Here is an 18,543-nt window from a genome sequence, read left to right on the forward strand (position 1 = left end):
AACGGCAAGTTACCTGGATGAGGTCTGGAAAACGGCCCGTCTTTGGCTTGTGTGACTCCAAAACATAAGAAAACCAAAATACTGGCCACAATACCTCTGCAAATAAAGAACAAACAGCCTCTCAGTATGTGCAAGCTTCTTCTAGGCAAAGGAGGCAGCAGGGACCCCAGAGGACACCCATGTTAGGCCAGTCCCTGGCATGCAGGAGTAGCCCACAATTCAGTCTGGCAGCTACCAGGCAGGAGGCGGATCCACAATGGTTCCCTCTACCTCAACAGCCCACAAGCAGCACCTCTCATATGTCCTTGTGTTAGGTTTCTCATGTCATTCACAGTGCCACCACTTTCCACTTGGACACATGCTGATCAGACTCCATAAAGCCCCTGAAAAAACGGCAGGATCTAATGGCTATCTGATAGCACATGTCCAACAGGCCTTCCCAGAGTTTTTGTCCTTTTGAGTCACCACCTCCAACACCAATGTGCTCTTGGAAGTACAAGATGGAAGACTTAAGTATGGCACCTACGTGTGACCAAACAGCACAGAGTGCAGAAGCATGGATCCCATAGAGCCAGGGCTGTACTACAGTAGCGACAGCCCAGGGCTCTCCGTTCAGGCTGTAGCTGTGAAGCCACCGCCCCTGCTAAGGACTGGCTTGGATCAGTGTTCACAGGGTTACCAGTCCCACCCTGCCCTACCCTGCCCTCCACGGCACATGCGACTTTCTGGATTACTTTCCTACCGGGCTCCTCACCATGCTGTCAGGAACTGAGCCCTCGCTGCTTAGCTCTGCAGGGAGGAATCACAGGTGCACTAGCAAGAAAGACAGGAGGTGGGAAAGGCACCTGAAAAGGGCACTTTGAAGTGATATACCTCAAGCAAGACAAAGCCTGACTTAGCAGCTTTCCAGTGCAGACTGCAATACTGTTAGGTGAAGGGCAGTTAATAGTTCCCATTCCCAGCACGGGGAGGGGGCGCACAGAGGCAGACAGATCTCTGTGAGTTTGAAGCCAACTTGTTCTACAAATTGAGATCCAGGACAGCCAGAGCTGTAACACAGGAAAACCCTGTCTTGAAAAACAAAAACAAAATACAAAAAAGAATTCCCATTCCCAAGAGGACAGAAATAAAAAAGATCATGACAAAGTGATGCCACTGCTCTGCTTACCTGAGACAAGTCTGTGTCACACCCATCTGGGGCCATCAGTGTGCCTCAAGGACACAGTCATCCTGCGGTGCAAAGCAGCACATAGCCATGTAGGCTGGGTGGTGAGGAAACTTGACCACAGCTACAAGGCCTGGGTAAATAATCATTTACAAGGCTGAGTTGTAAGAAGTACCTAAGTACTTCAAAATATGTCGGCTGAGCAGATAGCATAAAAGGAAAACATATGCCTTATTTTTTTAAATAGACTTTTAACCAAATAAAGTTCACACTTTCCCCCATTTCTTCAGTTCCCCCTAAAGCCCTCCTCTGCCCAGGTGTCTGGGTAGGGACCCACATGATGGGTCTTCACATCTCTTGGGCTCCTCAGGTGGTGACAGGCTGTTTCTGGTGACCCAGCTGGATGTGAGCACAACTGCTCAGCCTGTTTGAAGACTTCCTTGTTGCTTTCCTCACAGTAAGAATATGGCTGTGGGCTTGGGGAGGAAAGCCCAGGGAGCAAACAAACACCCCTTGATCAACTATAGTCTCCACTGTCAACATCCATTGTCCATTAGGACTCTGATGCTGACCTTGAGCATGGCTGTTCTCTACAGCAGAGCAATCCTCCACCCCCTTGATGAGCTCTGGGGAAGGAGCAGAAAAAGCACAGGGCTTACAGTTTCCTCAGGTAGAGTCCATCCACATGGATTCTTCTCCATGGGGACCATGCCTCTTGTCCCTGTTTATTGATTTAATCACTCATCTCACTATGGACTTCTCCATATGAGACTTCATGCTTTGTTTGGGTAATGTTCTAGCATCACTTTACTGATTCTGTGGCTCAGTTCTTTGGGTTTTGGTCTCCCCCACCCCCCAAGGTTTCTGTGTGTACTCTTGGCTGTTATGGAACTCGCTCTGTAGATCAGGCTGGCTTCAAACTCAGAGATCCGACTGCCTCTGCCTCTGAGTGCTGGGATTAAAGGTGTGCATGGCTACCACCACAAATTTCTTTTTAAAAAGAAAACATTTTTTTGTTTGTTTTGGTGTACACCTTTAATCCCAGCACTTGGGAGGTAGAAACAGGTAGATTTCTGTGAGTTCAAAGCCAGTCTGATCTTCAGAGCTAGTTCCAGGACAGCCAAGGCTACACAAAGAAATCCTGTCTCAAAACCTATCCCCCACCCCCCAAAAAGAAAAATCTGAAAACAAACCACATCTATATTGAACTTGTATAGACCTTTTCCTCGTCATTGTCCGTCATGCACTAAACCAGCTCTGTATATAGCAGCCACATTTCATATTAGCTAGTATGTGCAATTTAGAGATGATTTTAGTAAATGAGAGATGTATGTCGCTATATACTGATAGCACTGTTCATAAAGAATTTGAGTGTTCACACATTTTATTATCTTTGGAGGATCCTAAAAAACCAACACTCCACAGATATCTGGGTAACTGTATGTGTGGATATAGGTTGGTGAAGACAAGTATATGGCATTCTCTGAACTCGGGGCCTAAAGCCAGCCTTACCCTAGTGGCAACAAATAACACCTAGCACCCAGATCTTGGATTGTGCTGTTCTTCAGGAAGAGACCCAGACTCCATGGAGTCCATTGTAATGCCAGGCAGAAAAGGCTCCAAATGGGTCTACAGGTTCCTGTTGTGTCTGAAACTCAGAAAAGCCTACAGTGTTCTCAGGTCGTTTCACAGCAATGGCCTCAGTCAAAACTGAGCAACAAGCCTGGCCGGCAGTGGTGGTGCATGCCTTTGATGCCAGCACCCAGGAGGCAGAGGCAGGCAGATCTCTGAGTTCAAGGCCAGTCTGGTCTACAGAAAAGAGTTCCAGGACAGCCAAGGCTACACAAAGAAACCCTGTCTTGAAAAACAAAAACAATTTAATCCCAGCACTCCGGAGGCAGGGGCGGGTGGATCTCTGTGAGTTCAAGGCCAGCCTGGTCTCCAGAGTACCAGGATAAAATTACTTACATTTATGTGCATGAGTGTTTGGCCTGCATGAATGTCTGTACTGTATGTATGCAGTGTGTATAGAGCCCAGAAGAAGGAATTAGAACTGGAGTTACAAACAGTTATGAGTTGCCATGTAGGTGCTGAGAACTGAACCTGGGTCCTTTGGGAGAGTAGCTGGTGCTCTTGCCCACTAAGCCATCTCTCCAGTCCCCTTTCAATTGTTTTCAGTGTTTGGCTGAACCCTCAGAGATAAAGCTGGTGGATATGGGAGGTTGAAGTGTTATACATAACATGCACTTCTACTCTTAACCACCTGTGTCTGTGTTGAGCTAAAGCTGAGTTTGTTTCTGATGTTTCCCAGTGGGGACAATTCTATCCTCTGTCAATGGTGACCTAAAAACTCTACTGGTTTCTGGCATCTGTCACACAATCAAAGACATAGCAGCAGCAACTGTACAGGTACCCATGGGCTCTTACAGCCTCTCTGCCTCTGTTCTTAAAGACTTCGTCTCCTGGCACTTCAGGAGTCTCAGTGCATCTATAAATTGATTCTCTTGCCAGTATGCCTTTCTTCTTAGGGTTCTAGCCACCATCTAAGATAGGGGTGTGTGTGTGTGTGTGTGTGTGTGTGTGTGTGTGTGTGTGTGTGTGTGTCACCTGGAATACCGTGTGTGTGTGTGTGTGTGTGTGTGTGTGTGTGTGTGTGTGTGTGTGTGTGTGTGTGTGTGTCACCTGGAATAGAACCTTGACAATGCAAAACAAATGCTCTACCATTGACCTCACCCTCAGAAGCCTTATGAGAGACCACATGTGAATTTAGTGGAATTACAGACATGGCTCAGAGATTAGGAATACTGACTGTTCTTCCAGAGGTCCTGAGTTCAATTCCCAGTAACCACATGGTGGCTCACAACAACCTGTAATGAGATCTGGTGCCCTCTTCTGGCCCGCAGGCATACATGCAGACAGAATACCATATGCATAATAAATACATCTTAAAAAAAAACACAGTTGTGGTAGCGCATGCCCGTAGGATTTGCTGAAGTAGGCAGAGGCAGGAGGATAACAAGTTTGAGGCCAGCCTGGGCTACACATTCAGAAAAAAAAAAAAAAGCTGGGTGTTTGTGGCGCATGCACTTGGGAGGCAGAGGCAGGCAAATCTCTGTGAGTTGGAAGCCATCCAACCTGGTCTACAGAGTGAGTTCCAGGCAGCCTCCAAAGCTACAGAGAAACCCTGTCTCAAAAAAAAAAAAAAAAAAAAAAAGCAATGGATGCTTGTCCAGGACTGGGGTTTGATTTCCAGCACCCACAATACAGCTTACAAACACCTTCAACTTCAGATCCAGGAGATCTGTCATGAGCACACAAAAGGTACACAAACAAAATATCCATACACATAAAATTGAGAGGGGGAGGGGAGGGAGGAGAGAGATTAGTTCTCTAAGCTGCTTTCCAAAGTAGACAGGCCACTCTGCAGCCCTATTAGTAATGAATGAGCTGTTGTTGTTGTTTCAAATCCTTATCAGTTTTTACATTTCAGTCCTCCTTGCAGGTGTGTGGTGGCATCTCCCTGTTTTAAGTCTGAGACAGTGGACATTTCATATGCTGTTTCCCTGTTTCCTCCTTGGTAAGGTATTTGTTCAGTACCCACCCCATCCACCCATCCACCCATCCATCCATCCAGTTATTTTGTCTTTCAGGACAGGGTTTTTCTGTGTAGCCCTGGCTGTCCTGGAACTCACTTTGTAGACCAGGCTGACCTTGAACTCATTGAGATCCACCTGCCTCTGCTTCCTGACTGCTTAATTTTTATTACTTTTAATTATTTATGTGTGTGTATGGGAGAATGTGCACATAAGTGCAGGTGCCAGGAAAGTGTTGGATCCCCTGAAGTTGGAGTTATAGACTGTTATGGATCACTAGCCATGGGTGCTGAGAACTGACCTTGGTTCCCCTTCAAGAATAGTGTGTACTCTCAACAGTTGAGCCATCGCTCTAGCCCTCTGTCTGGGTTTGTTTTACCCCTGACTCAAGTCTTATCTTACCCCCCCCCTTTTTTTTTTTTTTTTTTTTTTTTGGTTTTTCAAGACAGGGTTTCTCTGTGGCTTTGGAGGCTGTCCTGGAACTAGTTCTTGTAGACCAGGCTGGTCTTGAACTCAAAGAGATCCACCTGTCTCTGCTTCCTGAGTGCTCAGATTAAAGGCGTGTGCTACTAACGCCTGGCTTTTACCTTACTTTCTTCAGAACAGACTTATGCTGTCCAGACTGGTCTCCTATTCATGGGTTCAAGTAATTTCCTGCCTCAGACTCCAGAGCAGCTGGGAGTGCATATGTGTATCAACAAATTTTAATTGTGTTTGTTAAATTGTGTTTGCCCTTTTAAAAATGTGGGTTGGTTTTTGTTTTGTTTTTTGAGAAAAGAGGCAAGATCTTGCTATGCAGCCCAGACTGGCCTTGAACTTAGGGTTCTCCTACTTCCAGCTCCTGAGTTCTGAGATAATAGGTGTGTGCTTTTAAATCTGTACAATTTTTTGTTTGTTTGTTTTTGAGACAGTGTTTCTCTGTGTAGCTTTGGAGCCTATCCTGGCACTCACTCTGTAGACCAGGCTGGCCTCGAACTTACAGAGATCCACCTGCCTCTGCCTCCTGAGTGCTGGGATTAAAGGCGTACGCCACCAACTCCCAGTGAATTTTTAAAATTGTAACTGAAGTGAGGGAACATGAAGTGTCCCCAGGTCCCCAGACACACATATCACGAGCATCTGTGTGGCACAGCGCAACAGTCCTGACAGTCCACAAAGACACACATCCACTGTTGTGGAGAAGAAGCCAGACACAGAAAAGTAACATAGCAGCTCCACTCATGGGCCAGCAGCAGGTACACAGATGTGTGTGCCTCAATTTACCAAGCTGAAACTTCACTAGAAATGCATTAAATTATTGGCCAATAAGGTTATTTAGAAAGAAAAAACACTAAACAGTGGTCTGTGCCTGGAGTCCTAGCTCTTCAGGAGCCTGAGGCAAAAGGATTACTTGAACCTGGAGTTCAAGATCAGACTAGCAGCTGGGCATAGTAAAGCATGTCTTTAATCCCAACACTTAGGCAGCAGAGTTGAGTGGATCTCTGTGAGTTTGAGATTATCCTGGTCCATATAGCGAATTACAGGACAGCCAGAGACCCTGTCTGAAAAAACAATAACAACACACATACACATACACACACACCCCAAAAAACCCCAAACCAAAAAACCCAGACTGGCAATACAGTGACCCCCTCCTCCCTGGTCTCAAAAACAATGATACACAAGTTGAAATTAAAGACTTTTCAAAAGGAGCAGGAGAGATGGCATAGTAGTTAAAAGCACTGGTTGCTTTTATAGAGGACCTGGGTTCAGTTCCCAGCACCCACATCAGACAGCTCACACTACCTTTGGAACTCTAGTTCCAAAGGATCCAATGTTCTCTGGTATCTGTGGGCACTTACATGCACAGAGTACACATAACTCACACAGGCACACACACACATATATATATACACATAAAAAAATTAAATAAATCTTTAGAAAAAATTTAAAAAATAGCTGGGTACACACCTTTAATCCCAGCACTAGGAGTCAGAGGCAGGCAGATATCTGAGTTCAAGGCCAGCCTGGTCTACAGAGCAAGTTCTGTGTAGCCAGGGCTACACAGAAAAACCTTGTCTTGAGAAACAAAAAAAGAAAAATGTTGAAAATAAATCTTGGGGGTCCTGGAGAGATGGCTCAGTGGTTAAGAGCACTGATCGTTCTTCCAAAGGAAGAGGCCATTCCTGGGGATCTGACACCCTCACATAGACATATACAAAGGCAAAAATATCAATGCATATACAATACCAAATAAATTATAATAAACAAACAAATATTGGAGAGCCGGAGACAACTGAGTGGTTAAGAGCGTCTGTTGCTCTTACAGAGGACCTAGATTCAGATTCCAGCACCCATAAGGCAACTCACAACTGTCTACAGCTCCAGGGGATCCAACACCCTCTTCTGGCCTCTGAGGATACTCACCTGTACTAATACTAACACACACATTCACATAAATAAAAATGTTGGGTTTTTTTGTTTTTGTTTTTGGAGACAGGGTTTCCCTGTGGCTTTAGAGGCTGTCCTGGAACTAGCTCTTGTAGACGAGGCTGGTCTCAAACTCACAGAGATCCACCTGTCTCTGCCTCCTGAGTGCTGGGATTAAAGGTGTTCGCCACCAACGCCCGGCTAAAAAAATGAATTTTAAATGAAAAATAAGTAAGTCTTGGGGTTGTATCTTTGTAGTAGAGTGTTAGCCTGATGTATGTGAGGGTCTGTGTTCCATCCACAACACCACAAAAGTTATAAAATATTTTCTATAAGGGGGATGAGATGGCAAAAGCAGGTAACATGCCTGTCACTAAGCCTAACAATTGAGTTCAATCCCTGGGATGTGCATGGTAGAAGGAGAAAATTAACTCCTATAGGTTGTCCTCTGACACTTGTGCATGTGTGTATTTACACACTTGACACACTTGAACACTCATACACATGCACACAAGTAAAATAAATGCAATGACAAATATTTGATACATGAAGCCTACCCTAAGGGCATAAGAAAACTCCCACATATTCCCAGGGAGAAGAAAAGATTTCAGGCTCTATCAGAAGAATTACAGGCCAGTAATTCAGTTGCCTTCATGCTCTTAAAGAGAAAAGAGGGAGACAAAGAACATGAGGAATGGGTGTCTGGTGTCCCCTGGAGGAGTAGTGAGGCAGCTCTGCTGAGGTCAGTGCTAGAGGAAGAGTGGCCTCACCCACACAGGTCCACAGCGTCACCCTCCTTAAGCTTGGGGAGGTCTCAGTTTTTGGACTCTCCAGGGCCTGGGTCACTTAGTATTGACAACAGGACCAACATATTTGGTGAACAACAGCTCTGTAACTGCTCTGGCAGATGCTTGGTGCCATTCCAGGAAACCTTTGCATGTTCCTGCTCTTCAGAGTCAAGTTTGCTCTTCCTTGATACAACTCTTTTCCAGTGACATCAGAGCTGGGCATCTTTAGCTAATTTTACTTCTCATATAGATAACTCTTTTTGGGAGTGTAGAGTGTGGTGTTAAGGATTAAATCCTAGGCCCCTAAGCCATGCATTCAGTCCACGGAGAACAACTTCTGAGGTGTAGCCATATCCCATCTCTTTGGACTTGAGTAAGCCTTGCAGATACTACTGACCCTCCATGCCCAGGTACACAGAGATGGATTCAGAGAAGCAGACCAGACCCAGTTGTTCTCCAGGGTCTCACTATGTAGCAATAGCTGTCCTGGAACTCTAGCTTCAAACTCATAGAGATCTGCCTGCTCTGCTTCCCAGTGCCAGAAAAGTATGCACCACTATGTTCTTTTTTATTGTTTTTTGAGACAGCGTCTCATGTAGCCCAGGCTAGTCTTGAACTCACCATGTAGCCAAGATTAGCCTTGAACTTCTGATCCTCTTGCCTCTGTTTCCCAAGTGCGAGTTTTACATGTATGAGCAATCATACCTAGCTAAGACCAGTTCTACTCGAAAATTACCTGAGTAGGTATACGAACAACCAACAGTCTACTGCCTCCATACCACAGGGGCTAGTATACACAGATGGCCCCTCTGCTAGGACCAGGACAGGAAGGGCAAAACAGACCCTACCTAGCGGCACAAGTTCCTCTCTCAGTACTAGCTCATCTCCTTAAGAGCATGCTGAGCTCACAGGCCTACCCTGGGACTTAATAGTATGATGGAAGCCTTTCCAAGAAAGGAGGGGACACAGGCAGGCCTGTAGATGAGAATAAGCAGGAATGGCCAGTATAGGCACAGTTAAACATGATGGACTAGAGAAGGGCTGGTGGACCTGGAATCAAGCCATCACAAACTCAGAAAAATCAAGCAAACTCCTAAGAGGCTGACTGTGAGTTGGAAGTTACTAAACAGTAAAGAAAACTCACAAATAATGGGCTAGGAACAGCTGGGAAAACAGCTAGAGAGAAGGTACCTGTATTGCCCAAGACAGGCAGATGGAAGCCTGTGGGTCCAATAGCCCAACTGCAGTGTTTTACCAGAAGAACCCAGCTGTACCCAAGGGCAAAAGCTCCATTACAAGGTTCATTGTTGGTGGCTCTACATCCCAGATAGGCTGGATATCCTTATGTCACTCTCACAAGGCCCACAGATACTGAGGAGGTGGGAATGGCTACATCCACGTGTTCACACCACTTCCACTGTTACCCCATTCAATTCTTATAGCAAAGTACTAGAACTTCCAATTTTCAAAAACAAAATGTTGGCCTAAAAGTGTCAGGACCATGGAGGTTCCTGGAGGACAAACAACCAAGGTTGCCTTGAGACCTCAATAGGCCTCTCACATCTCCCTGTGCCTCGGTCTCTGCCCCTACTACATCCTCTCTGGTCTCCTCTGTAGCTCTCCCAGAGCAAGCAGGACCTGCGCAGTGATAGTAACTGACCTTCCTTGTCAGGCAGCATTCCAGGGCAGACACCCAGCTAGAGAATTAGAGGAGCAATAGAAGTCTGTCAGTGCTCTGGAGCAACCTGTCCCTCCCTGTACGCTAGGGACTGGCCCCAGAACCTGGCAATGCAGCAAGGACAGTGCTTGTGACCTACTGCTCTGGACAATCCTGAGAAGCAAGGTCACAGGTGGTCATTGAATGTCCACCTGGCCTCTTATATAGTTTGTCTAAATATTTAGAAAGTGCTGGCATCGAGCACAGGGCAGCAAGATGGCGGACAAAGAGAAAAAAAGAAAGAAAGCATCTTGGACCTGTCTAAGTACATTGACAAGACCATCTGAGTGAAGTTCCAGGGTGGCCGGGAAGCGAGTGAGATCCCGAAAGGGTTTGACCCACTGCTCAACCTGGTGATGGATTATATGGAGGTCCTGATGACCAGTACCAGCAGCTGGGGCTTGTGGTGGGCCGTGGCACCTCAGTGTTGCTCATCTGCCCCCCAGGACAGCATGGAAGCTATCCCCAACCCCTTCGTGCAGCAAAGCAAGATGCCTAGGTAGAGAGAGACCTGGCCCCAAGGACCTCCCTTCCTGCGTGAACTTTGGTGTTTTAGTTTCTGGTTTTTTTTTTTAAATATTGCCCACTTGAGCAAAAAAAAAAAAAAAAAGAAAGTGCTGGCATCAACACCACCTAGGGGGATCACCCTGAAGGCTGCTGCAAAACATCTGTGTCACTTGAAAGGTGATGTGTACCCAGGGTCCTGGGCAAGAAACACAACTTAGCTCCAAGGGAAGGTAGGGGAGCTAGTCACTTAGACACACAAGGAGAGTTTACAGCCTGGGCTGACCAGAGCACCACAGAACACACACCCTCCGCACACAAGCAGTTACCTCTTAGTGTTGTAGGCTGTATCCTGAGGGGTTTCTTCCAGGAGAGTCACATAGCCCAGTGAACAGGTGAGGATGAACAGCACAGTTAAGGTGTGGGCACGCCTGAATCCAAAACACACATACAGGTAGTATCAGAGCAGAGAGAGGGTCACCAAGGATACTTACTCACCCAGCACAGAAGAGGGTCTGGCCTGCACTCCTCTTTTCCATAGACCTTAAAAAATTACGTCAGCTCCTTGGTTACTTTACTGTTATTTTTTACTAGAATACTATCTTCTCATAGTTTTTGAAAGTATCCAGTAAGCTGAGGGCATCCTTGACTTTTTTTTTTTTTTTTTTAAAGACAGGGTTTCTCTGTGGTTTTGGAGGCTGTCCTGGCACTCGCTCTGTAGACCAGGTTCGCCTCGAACTCACAGAGATCCTCCTGCCTCTGCCTCCCAAGTGCTGGGATTAAAGGCGGGCACCACCACTGCCTGGCTGGGAGTACTCTTTTATTTCTCTTAAATATACCATGAATATCTGAAAAATAAATATCACCTTTCTCCTGAGGTAAATGTTCACCCTATTACTCACATAGTTACTAAGTACCTAGCCTCCCCTAACCTGGAAGAAGTGAAGCAGAAAGGGCATCAGCCAGACAAATTCACAGCAGGTAGACTTTGGAATGTTTCAATCAATGGTTGCTCTACCCTGGCTAGCTCACCACACACACACACACACACACACACACACACACACACACACACACACACACACACACACGAGAGAGCGAGAGAGAGAGAGAGAGAGAGAGAGAGAGAGAGAGAGAGAGAGTACGATTCCAGAGGCAGGCCATCTTCCCCTTCCAGAATGTCAGCTTTGTGAACTGGTGCCTCCTACTCCTCCCTGGTGTGGGCAGACACTGGGATGGACTGGGTCCCATGACCAGAACCAGGATGAGAGCTGACCTATGTAAATCTTGAGACTTCAGCCACTGCATGGGGCAAGCATGAGGACAAACTGGTTCTTTGCTATGAGTGGAAAATACCCAGTTGTTGTTCCTCCCTAGAGATGACCATGCTCCTCATGCTGAGTGGGTAGGAAGGCAGCCCTGCCAGAACCAACCAGGGAAACATGAAGGCGTTGCCAAGAAAGGAACAGGGCCTGCCCCAGGTCTGCAAAGAGACTCCTAGCCTGTTACACTGGCCTTCCTGACCTGCTGATCTGTTTAAAAGGTATGAATTGTCAAATCATGTTTGCTAGATGTGGACAAATCTAGGCAAGCCCTAGGCCACAGTGGCTGATTACCTGCACACGCCTGAAGCTGCAGAAATAAAGAACTACTGAGTGATGGTTGCCCCAACTCACCTAGAGGGCTTACCAGAGGCTCCAAGCTCTAAGATTCCTGGGCCACTGCAAACACATGGTACACACACGCATACACAGACAGAACATCAATACACACAAATAGAATAAAATTTTAAATAAATAAGTTCCAGGATTGTGTTAGGTTTTGAGCTCTTGTTTAATTTCCTGATATATTCCCTAAGACAGTAACGGCATTCAGTAGAGGTCTCTAAAATACATACTGAAGAATAACTGAATGAATAAATGAATATAAAACAAGAAAGGAAGCTAGGTGGTGGTGGCACACACCTTTAAGTCACAGCAGTTGGGAGGCAGAGGCAGGCCAGTCTCTGGGAGTTCCAGACCAGTCTGGCCTACAGAGCGAGTTCCTGGACTGACTTCACAGCTATTGAGAAACCCTGTCTAGAAAGAAAGAGCAGGGCGTTGGTGGCACAAACCTTTAATCTCAGAACTCGGGAGGCAGGTGGATCTCTGTGAGTTTGAGGCCAGTCTGGTCTACAAGAGCTAGTTCCAGGACAGCCTCCAAAGCAACAGAGAAACCCTGTCTAGAAAAGAAAAAAAGAAAGGAAGAAAGAAAGAAAGAAAAAAAAGCCTACTCCACGATTCTTTCTCCAGTGGCCAACAACTGTGTTAGGGGAGGCATGGTGGGGGCTACCTGACAGAGAATGGTATTGAAATATCCACTTGAGTAATTTATGGCCCATCATGAAATAAGACCAACTGGAATCTTTTATTTAAGCAGGAGACCAAAAGTAGGCTCCTGCCACAAAGAACTCTTTGCCCTGAAGGCAAGGCAGAGTTTATAAAAACAAAAACCAGGTGTGGGCCAGGGATTTCACAAGCATCATTTCCCTGCAAGGGAAAATGAACCCTTTGTCCTGTCAGGAAGGATGTGATGGAGATGGTGTGGGATCAATTATGGGGTTAGAGCCATGTGTCCTGTCAAGGAGGATAAGGTATGGGGTCAGTCCTGAGGTCAGGACAGCCTGACTTCTTCTAGATCATTTCAATGTTCAAAGGACCTCAAGGGTCAGAGACGTCCATTGGCACTATGTAGCACTCCTTATCCACAACTGCCTCCTGAGTGCTGGGATTTCTTCTTTCCCTTTTAATGTTTTCACAGTCACCAGAGAATATTGAAAAGAAGTGCTAGTTTGACCCCCTTGCAGAAGCTGTCCATACCCGGGAAAGGTGCTAATAATATAAGGTCCAGATGCAAAGCTGTCTCCCACATCCACCCACTTTCCTGCTACTTCAACTGTATCTCACCAGAGCCTCAGCTACCACTCCCACTTGCAAGCCAGAGATATAGGCCAGCATACGGCAGAGTCCCTCAGAGAGCCCTATCTATGTGATGGCACCTGCTCCTGAACTGTCCAACCACTTCCAGACCAGGCTTCTGTCCCTCTGATTTTTTGGGTTTTGTTTTGTTTTGTTTGTTTTTTTGGGACAGGGTTTCTCTGTGTAGCTTTGGTACTGGCACTTGCTCTGTAGACCAGACTGGCCTTGAACTCAGAGATCCGCCTGCTTCTGCCTCCCAAGTACTGGGATTAAAGGCGTGCGCCAAAGCCCGGCTTCTCTCACTCTGATTTAATGTGCTGTCAGCACTACCACAGCTCTTCTGTTCTCTCAAATCTACTTCCACTTAGCATCCCCAGAGGGTATGCATTTGTCTCTGTGCACTTGGGTCCCACTTGTCAGCAGAACTCACCCTGGGACTCCAATATTGCATAGGTGTGTGGAAACTTAGACAGACAGACAGACAGACAGACAGACAGACAGACAGACAGACAGACACACACACACACACACACACACACACACACACACACACACACAGCAAAACCATTCCTTTCATGAAGCATGCTCTCTGGTTTATGAGTTTTGTCATTTTTCACAAATGAGGAAAGGTGAAGGGTTAACCCAAGGTCATGGGATCACACATTAGACTGGTCAGCCAGGACAGTGGCATGGCCCTTCAAAGGAACAAAGCACCTGGAATTCCTAGGCACTCTTCCACTAAAGGTAGAGGAGGTAGCTCGACCCCTCAGGCCAGGGTCACCGGAAATGGTGGCAATTAACAAAACCCAGCACACAGATATGCCATACCCATCAGGCCAGTTCGGGGCAATGCCTCTGGGGTGGAGCAGGGGACAGCAACTGTCCAACGGAGAGGAAACCTGAATGTCACCAACATGTAGTGGCGAGGCCTTCCTGAGCTCATCCCGGGGCTCCCCCGACCCGAAAAACACTCACCATCTCGCACTCAGACGACCACGGGAGGATTCCACCGACTTGCCGGCCGCTGAACCCCGGGGCGGCGCTCCCCCGACTGATCCCGGCCCCTAGAGTCCCCAACACCAACCCAAACCGCCTGTCCCAAGCCCGGACCCTGGCGCGTGGAGCCCCTCACCAAAAAAAGGTGTTGGTGCCATCGTCGTAGACCTCGGACTCGGTGCTGCGACGGCCCTCGAGCAGCGGCGACCCGGATCCCGAGCCTCCGGCGACTCTGCGCTCGGCCCTCCGCATGGCGCCCAGCCTGCGCTGCCCGCCAGGCTGCGGGCGGCGGGCAGGGGTCGCGCTGCCGCCCGGCGGGGTCTCCGCGGGAGTGGGGCGGGGCCGTGAGGCATTGTGGGACGCGTAGTGCGCGCCGAGCCGCAGGGCATGCTGGGCGCTGGCGGCTCAGGTCCTAAGCGCTAGTGGGGAAAGACGCGGTCGGGTTGCTAGGAGACCGGCCGCGTGCACCTCCAGCCAGCGAGATGGTTCTAAGTGGCAGCCGCTGGGTGTTGATAGAGTTCCAAAGACAGGTGCCTGGGAACCTAAAGAGAGAATCAACTTAAGCTCTTGTGGTGTCCCAAGCATGCGAACTAAGCACTCGGGAAGCTGAGGCAGGAGTGCACGAATTCAAGGCCACCCTGGGTTTATTCAAACATTGTTTTAAAACGCGGGTAGGTGTGGTGGAGAGTTGGTTTAGCAGTTAAGAACACTGGTTGCGCTTCTAGAGGACCGGGTTCAATTCTCACACCTTACACTGCAGCTCACTATCTATTGTAACTTCAGTTCCAGTATACCCAATGCCCTCTCTTCTGGCCTCGGGGGCACTGCACACAGGTGGTGCACAGATGCATACATGCTGGCAAAACACACGATTTAAAAAAAAAAAAAAAAGTTAAAAGCCGGGCTTTGGTGGTGCACGCCTTTAATCCCAGCACTCGGGAGGCAGAGGCAGACGGATCTCTGTGAGTTCCAGGCTAGCCTGGTCTCCAGAGCGAGTGCCAGGATAGGCTCCAAAGCTACACAGAGAAACCCTGTCTCAACACCCCCCCCCGCAAAAAAATTAAAATTTTAGCCAGACGTGGTGGGAAATGCCTTTAATCAATCTGGTCTACATAGTAAGCTCCAGAGCAGCCAAAGCTATACAGTGAGACTCTGTCTCAATTTTTTAAATTAACTAACTAATTTATTTATTACTGTTTTAAATTAGCTGGATGAGTTATATTGGATAGTTGAAAAGAGTAGGGATAGTTCTTGAAAATACTCATTTCTGCCATAGAGTAGGGAATGGGTTACCTAACTTGCATGAGGGCATATGGTTTTTTTTTTTTTTTTCAATTTTATCAGTTGTGTTGGCATGTGGTGCCAAAGGCCTGAAATCCTAGCACTTTGGGGTGGAGGTGAGTAGATCAGGAAATTTGGGTCATCTTTTTCTGGAACTAGGAGTTAGACAGAGTCCCTGATAGGCAGACAGATAGGAAGAGAACCTACAAATAGATATTAAAGGTGGCAAATTTCAGCACACACCTTTAATCCCAGCACTCTGGAGGCAGAGGTAGGAGTATCTCCATGAGTTCAAGGCCAACCTGGTCTACAGAGCAAGTTCCAGGACAGCTAGGGCTACACAGAGAAACCCTGTCTCATAAACAAATAGACAAAGATGGGTAATTTCTGGTTTCTTTTTCACCCCCCCCAAAACTGAAACAAAAGTCTGGAAGCTTAAAAGAAAGGTCGGGGTGGGCTTCTTCTCTGATAGTAAAGGCCCCACTCTGCAGACGAACCTAACAAGTTCAAGGCCAGATAAAGACATCTTTGCTCAAAAATTGTACTCCTGTTGTGGACCTGTCAGCCTCCTTACTATTCTTCAAACTGACAAAGCATAAAAGCATAGGGGAGGGATACCGCCTTAGAGATCTTTAAAGCCTTCTGCCTATGTTGCTGGTATGGGCACAGTGGTCCAAATCTTTAATCTCAGGACCCAGAGGCAGGCAGATCTCTGTAAATTTGGAGGTCATTGTAATCTATATAGTGAGTTTCAGGCCAGTCTGGGCTATATAGTGAGATCCTGTCTCAAAGAAAGACCTGATTTGGGACTACTGTGTGGCTCCTGAGCGCAGAGGGTCTTTCTCTTTATGTGCCCTGTGTGCTTCCTCACCCTAATCAAGCCTTTCTTTACCCGCTAATTCTGTCTGCTGTATCTCAGATTTCTTCTTCTGCTGCTTATGCCTTTAACTTCTTTAATTGGCAGAGAAAAGAACATAGAAAGTGACTCTTGGCTACACTGCCAGATTGAGGTCAGCCTGGGGCTACAGGAGACCATCTTAAAAACCAAGAACAAATAAGCAAGCAAGCAAACAAACAAAATCACCAGTTATCTCAAAGGGAGGCAGAACCAGAGTTCCTTTATTCTACTAGTCTTTTTTTTTTTTTTTGAGTTGAAAAATAAGGGCTACCACAACTGCAAACATTTGATTTCATTCTCAATGGTTCATGTTTCTCCAAGACTTTTTTTATTATTTTAACTAAGAATTAAAACAAAGCTCACAAACCATCATATAATCTTTTTACAACAACAACAAAAAATTACACTTACTTGGGGAGGAGAATTAAGATTGTAAACTGGGGCCGGGCGGTGGTGGTGCACGCCTTTAGTCCCAGAACTCAGGAGGCAGAGGCAGGTGGATCTCTGTGAGTTCGAGGCCAGCCTGGTCTCCAGAGCGAGTGCCAGGATAGGCCCCAAAGCTACACAGAGAAAATCTATCTTGAAAAACCAAAAAAAAAAAAAAATTGTAAACTAGGAAAAGAAATTTAAGCAATCTTGTGAATTTATTATCTACTTCAGAATTTAAAGGCAAGAGTACTGTGGATACAATGAATTTCTTCTCAAACTGACAATATCTAGGTTTCAAGAAAATAAAGTTATAGCTAGGCATGGTGGCAAATACCTTCAGTCTCAGCACTCAGGAGGCAGAGACAGAACATCCAAAGGTCAGGCTACAAAGTGAGACTTTGTCTCAGTAAAATAAAAGAAAAAGAAAAAAGAAAAGAAAGACTGTTACATTGTTGTGCCCAAGTAGCAAAGATTCCCAGAGACCACCAGGAAGACAGACCCACTGAACTGTAACAGCAAGGTTTTATTGTTCATCCAACCATGACAGGGACCTTTCTGGCTAGCAGACACAGCAGCCTCCAGAGGGAGTGAAATTCCCTGTCTACTGCTAGGTTTTAAAGACAAAAGTTACAGGATTACATCAGTAGGAACGAGTTGGGTTCTGACTGGTTGACATTTGGGAACAATCAGGAGAATTTCTCAAAGTCATATTTAGGCATGAAATACCTGTGTACCAATTATTCTCATTGGTCAGTGCTAAGAGGGAACATTCTGTGGTTTCTATGGCTTTGTCTTGTTTCTTGTAGGTGGCCTGTTGTACATAGGTACCAATAGTTTTCAGAACTGTATCCTGGAGACTACAGGGGAGGTTTTGGTCTCCCCTGGAGTTTCTTTTGTGGCCAAACAGTTCCCAGGAACCAAGTATCTAGGAGGCTGGGGGAGGGCAGGGTCTGGAGTTTCTTTGTGTTCAGTTTTGGCCCTAGGCTCCGGGAGGCCAGAGGATCAGGAATTTCCATATATCAGAGGCCTACTTTTTTGTAGCCTGTCATGGCTGCTAAAACAGGGGCTGAGTGAGGGTCTGGTCCCTTCATTCCTAGAAGTGAAGCCTTTGAGTTTAGTTTACCCCTTTCAACATGTGAAAAAAAGAAACTCAGAGACAAATTTCTAGGATGAAATATCTTTTTTTTTTTTTTTTTTGGTTTTTTGAAACAGGGTTTCTCTGTGGCTTTGGAGGCTGTCCTGGAACTAGCTCTTGTAGACCAGGCTAGTCTCGAACTCACAGAGATCCATCTGCCTCTGCCTCCCGAGTGCTGAGATTAAAGGCATGTGCCACCACTGCCCGGCTAGGATGAAATATCTTAGTATGAGAACAATAAGAGGACCCAACACATGCTTCTGTGAAACTCTGCTTTGGGGGGAAAAAAAGGCTACACCTGTAGAACTTCATGATTGAGGAGAATTACAATGTTTCAGATCCTGATCCAAATTATCTTGAGCTGTCTTTAGTATCCTTAGTAGCCATTCATTCTTCACCTTTGTATTTACCCTAACATTCTTTTTGACTATTGGGTAAAACCTGGAGAATGTATTCTTTGTCAACCACAATCCTCCAACAAACCCAACACTATACTATACCCAATACACTACACTATACCCAATACTATCAGCATCTTAAGGCCTATCCCAGAGATTGTCCTGCTTTGCAGAAGCCTGCTTATCTGTGGTCTCTATCAGTGTACCTAGAAAATGCAGTAGCAATCCCTGAATGAAAAAGAGCCAAGTGGCACTTCAAAAAATGCATAAAGC

The 18,543-nt window shown here is 46.5% G+C and overlaps 1 protein-coding gene across 1 annotated transcript in view; it reads right to left on the reverse strand.

The window, feature by feature from the left end:
- Ptdss2 (phosphatidylserine synthase 2) overlaps positions 1 to 14,471 on the reverse strand; it is a 28,155-nt gene extending 13,684 nt beyond the window's left edge. Inside the window, 3 exon segments of the mRNA NM_001246707.1 lie at positions 14 to 96; positions 10,506 to 10,607; positions 14,266 to 14,471. Coding sequence (NP_001233636.1) covers positions 14 to 96; positions 10,506 to 10,607; positions 14,266 to 14,381 — 301 coding nt within the window. The 5' untranslated portion in view covers positions 14,382 to 14,471.
- Between the last annotated feature and the right edge of the window lie 4,072 nt (positions 14,472 to 18,543).

The sequence above is a fragment of the Cricetulus griseus genome, chromosome 3 (assembly GCF_003668045.3).
Source record: "Cricetulus griseus strain 17A/GY chromosome 3, alternate assembly CriGri-PICRH-1.0, whole genome shotgun sequence".
Lineage (NCBI taxonomy): Eukaryota > Metazoa > Chordata > Mammalia > Rodentia > Cricetidae > Cricetulus > Cricetulus griseus.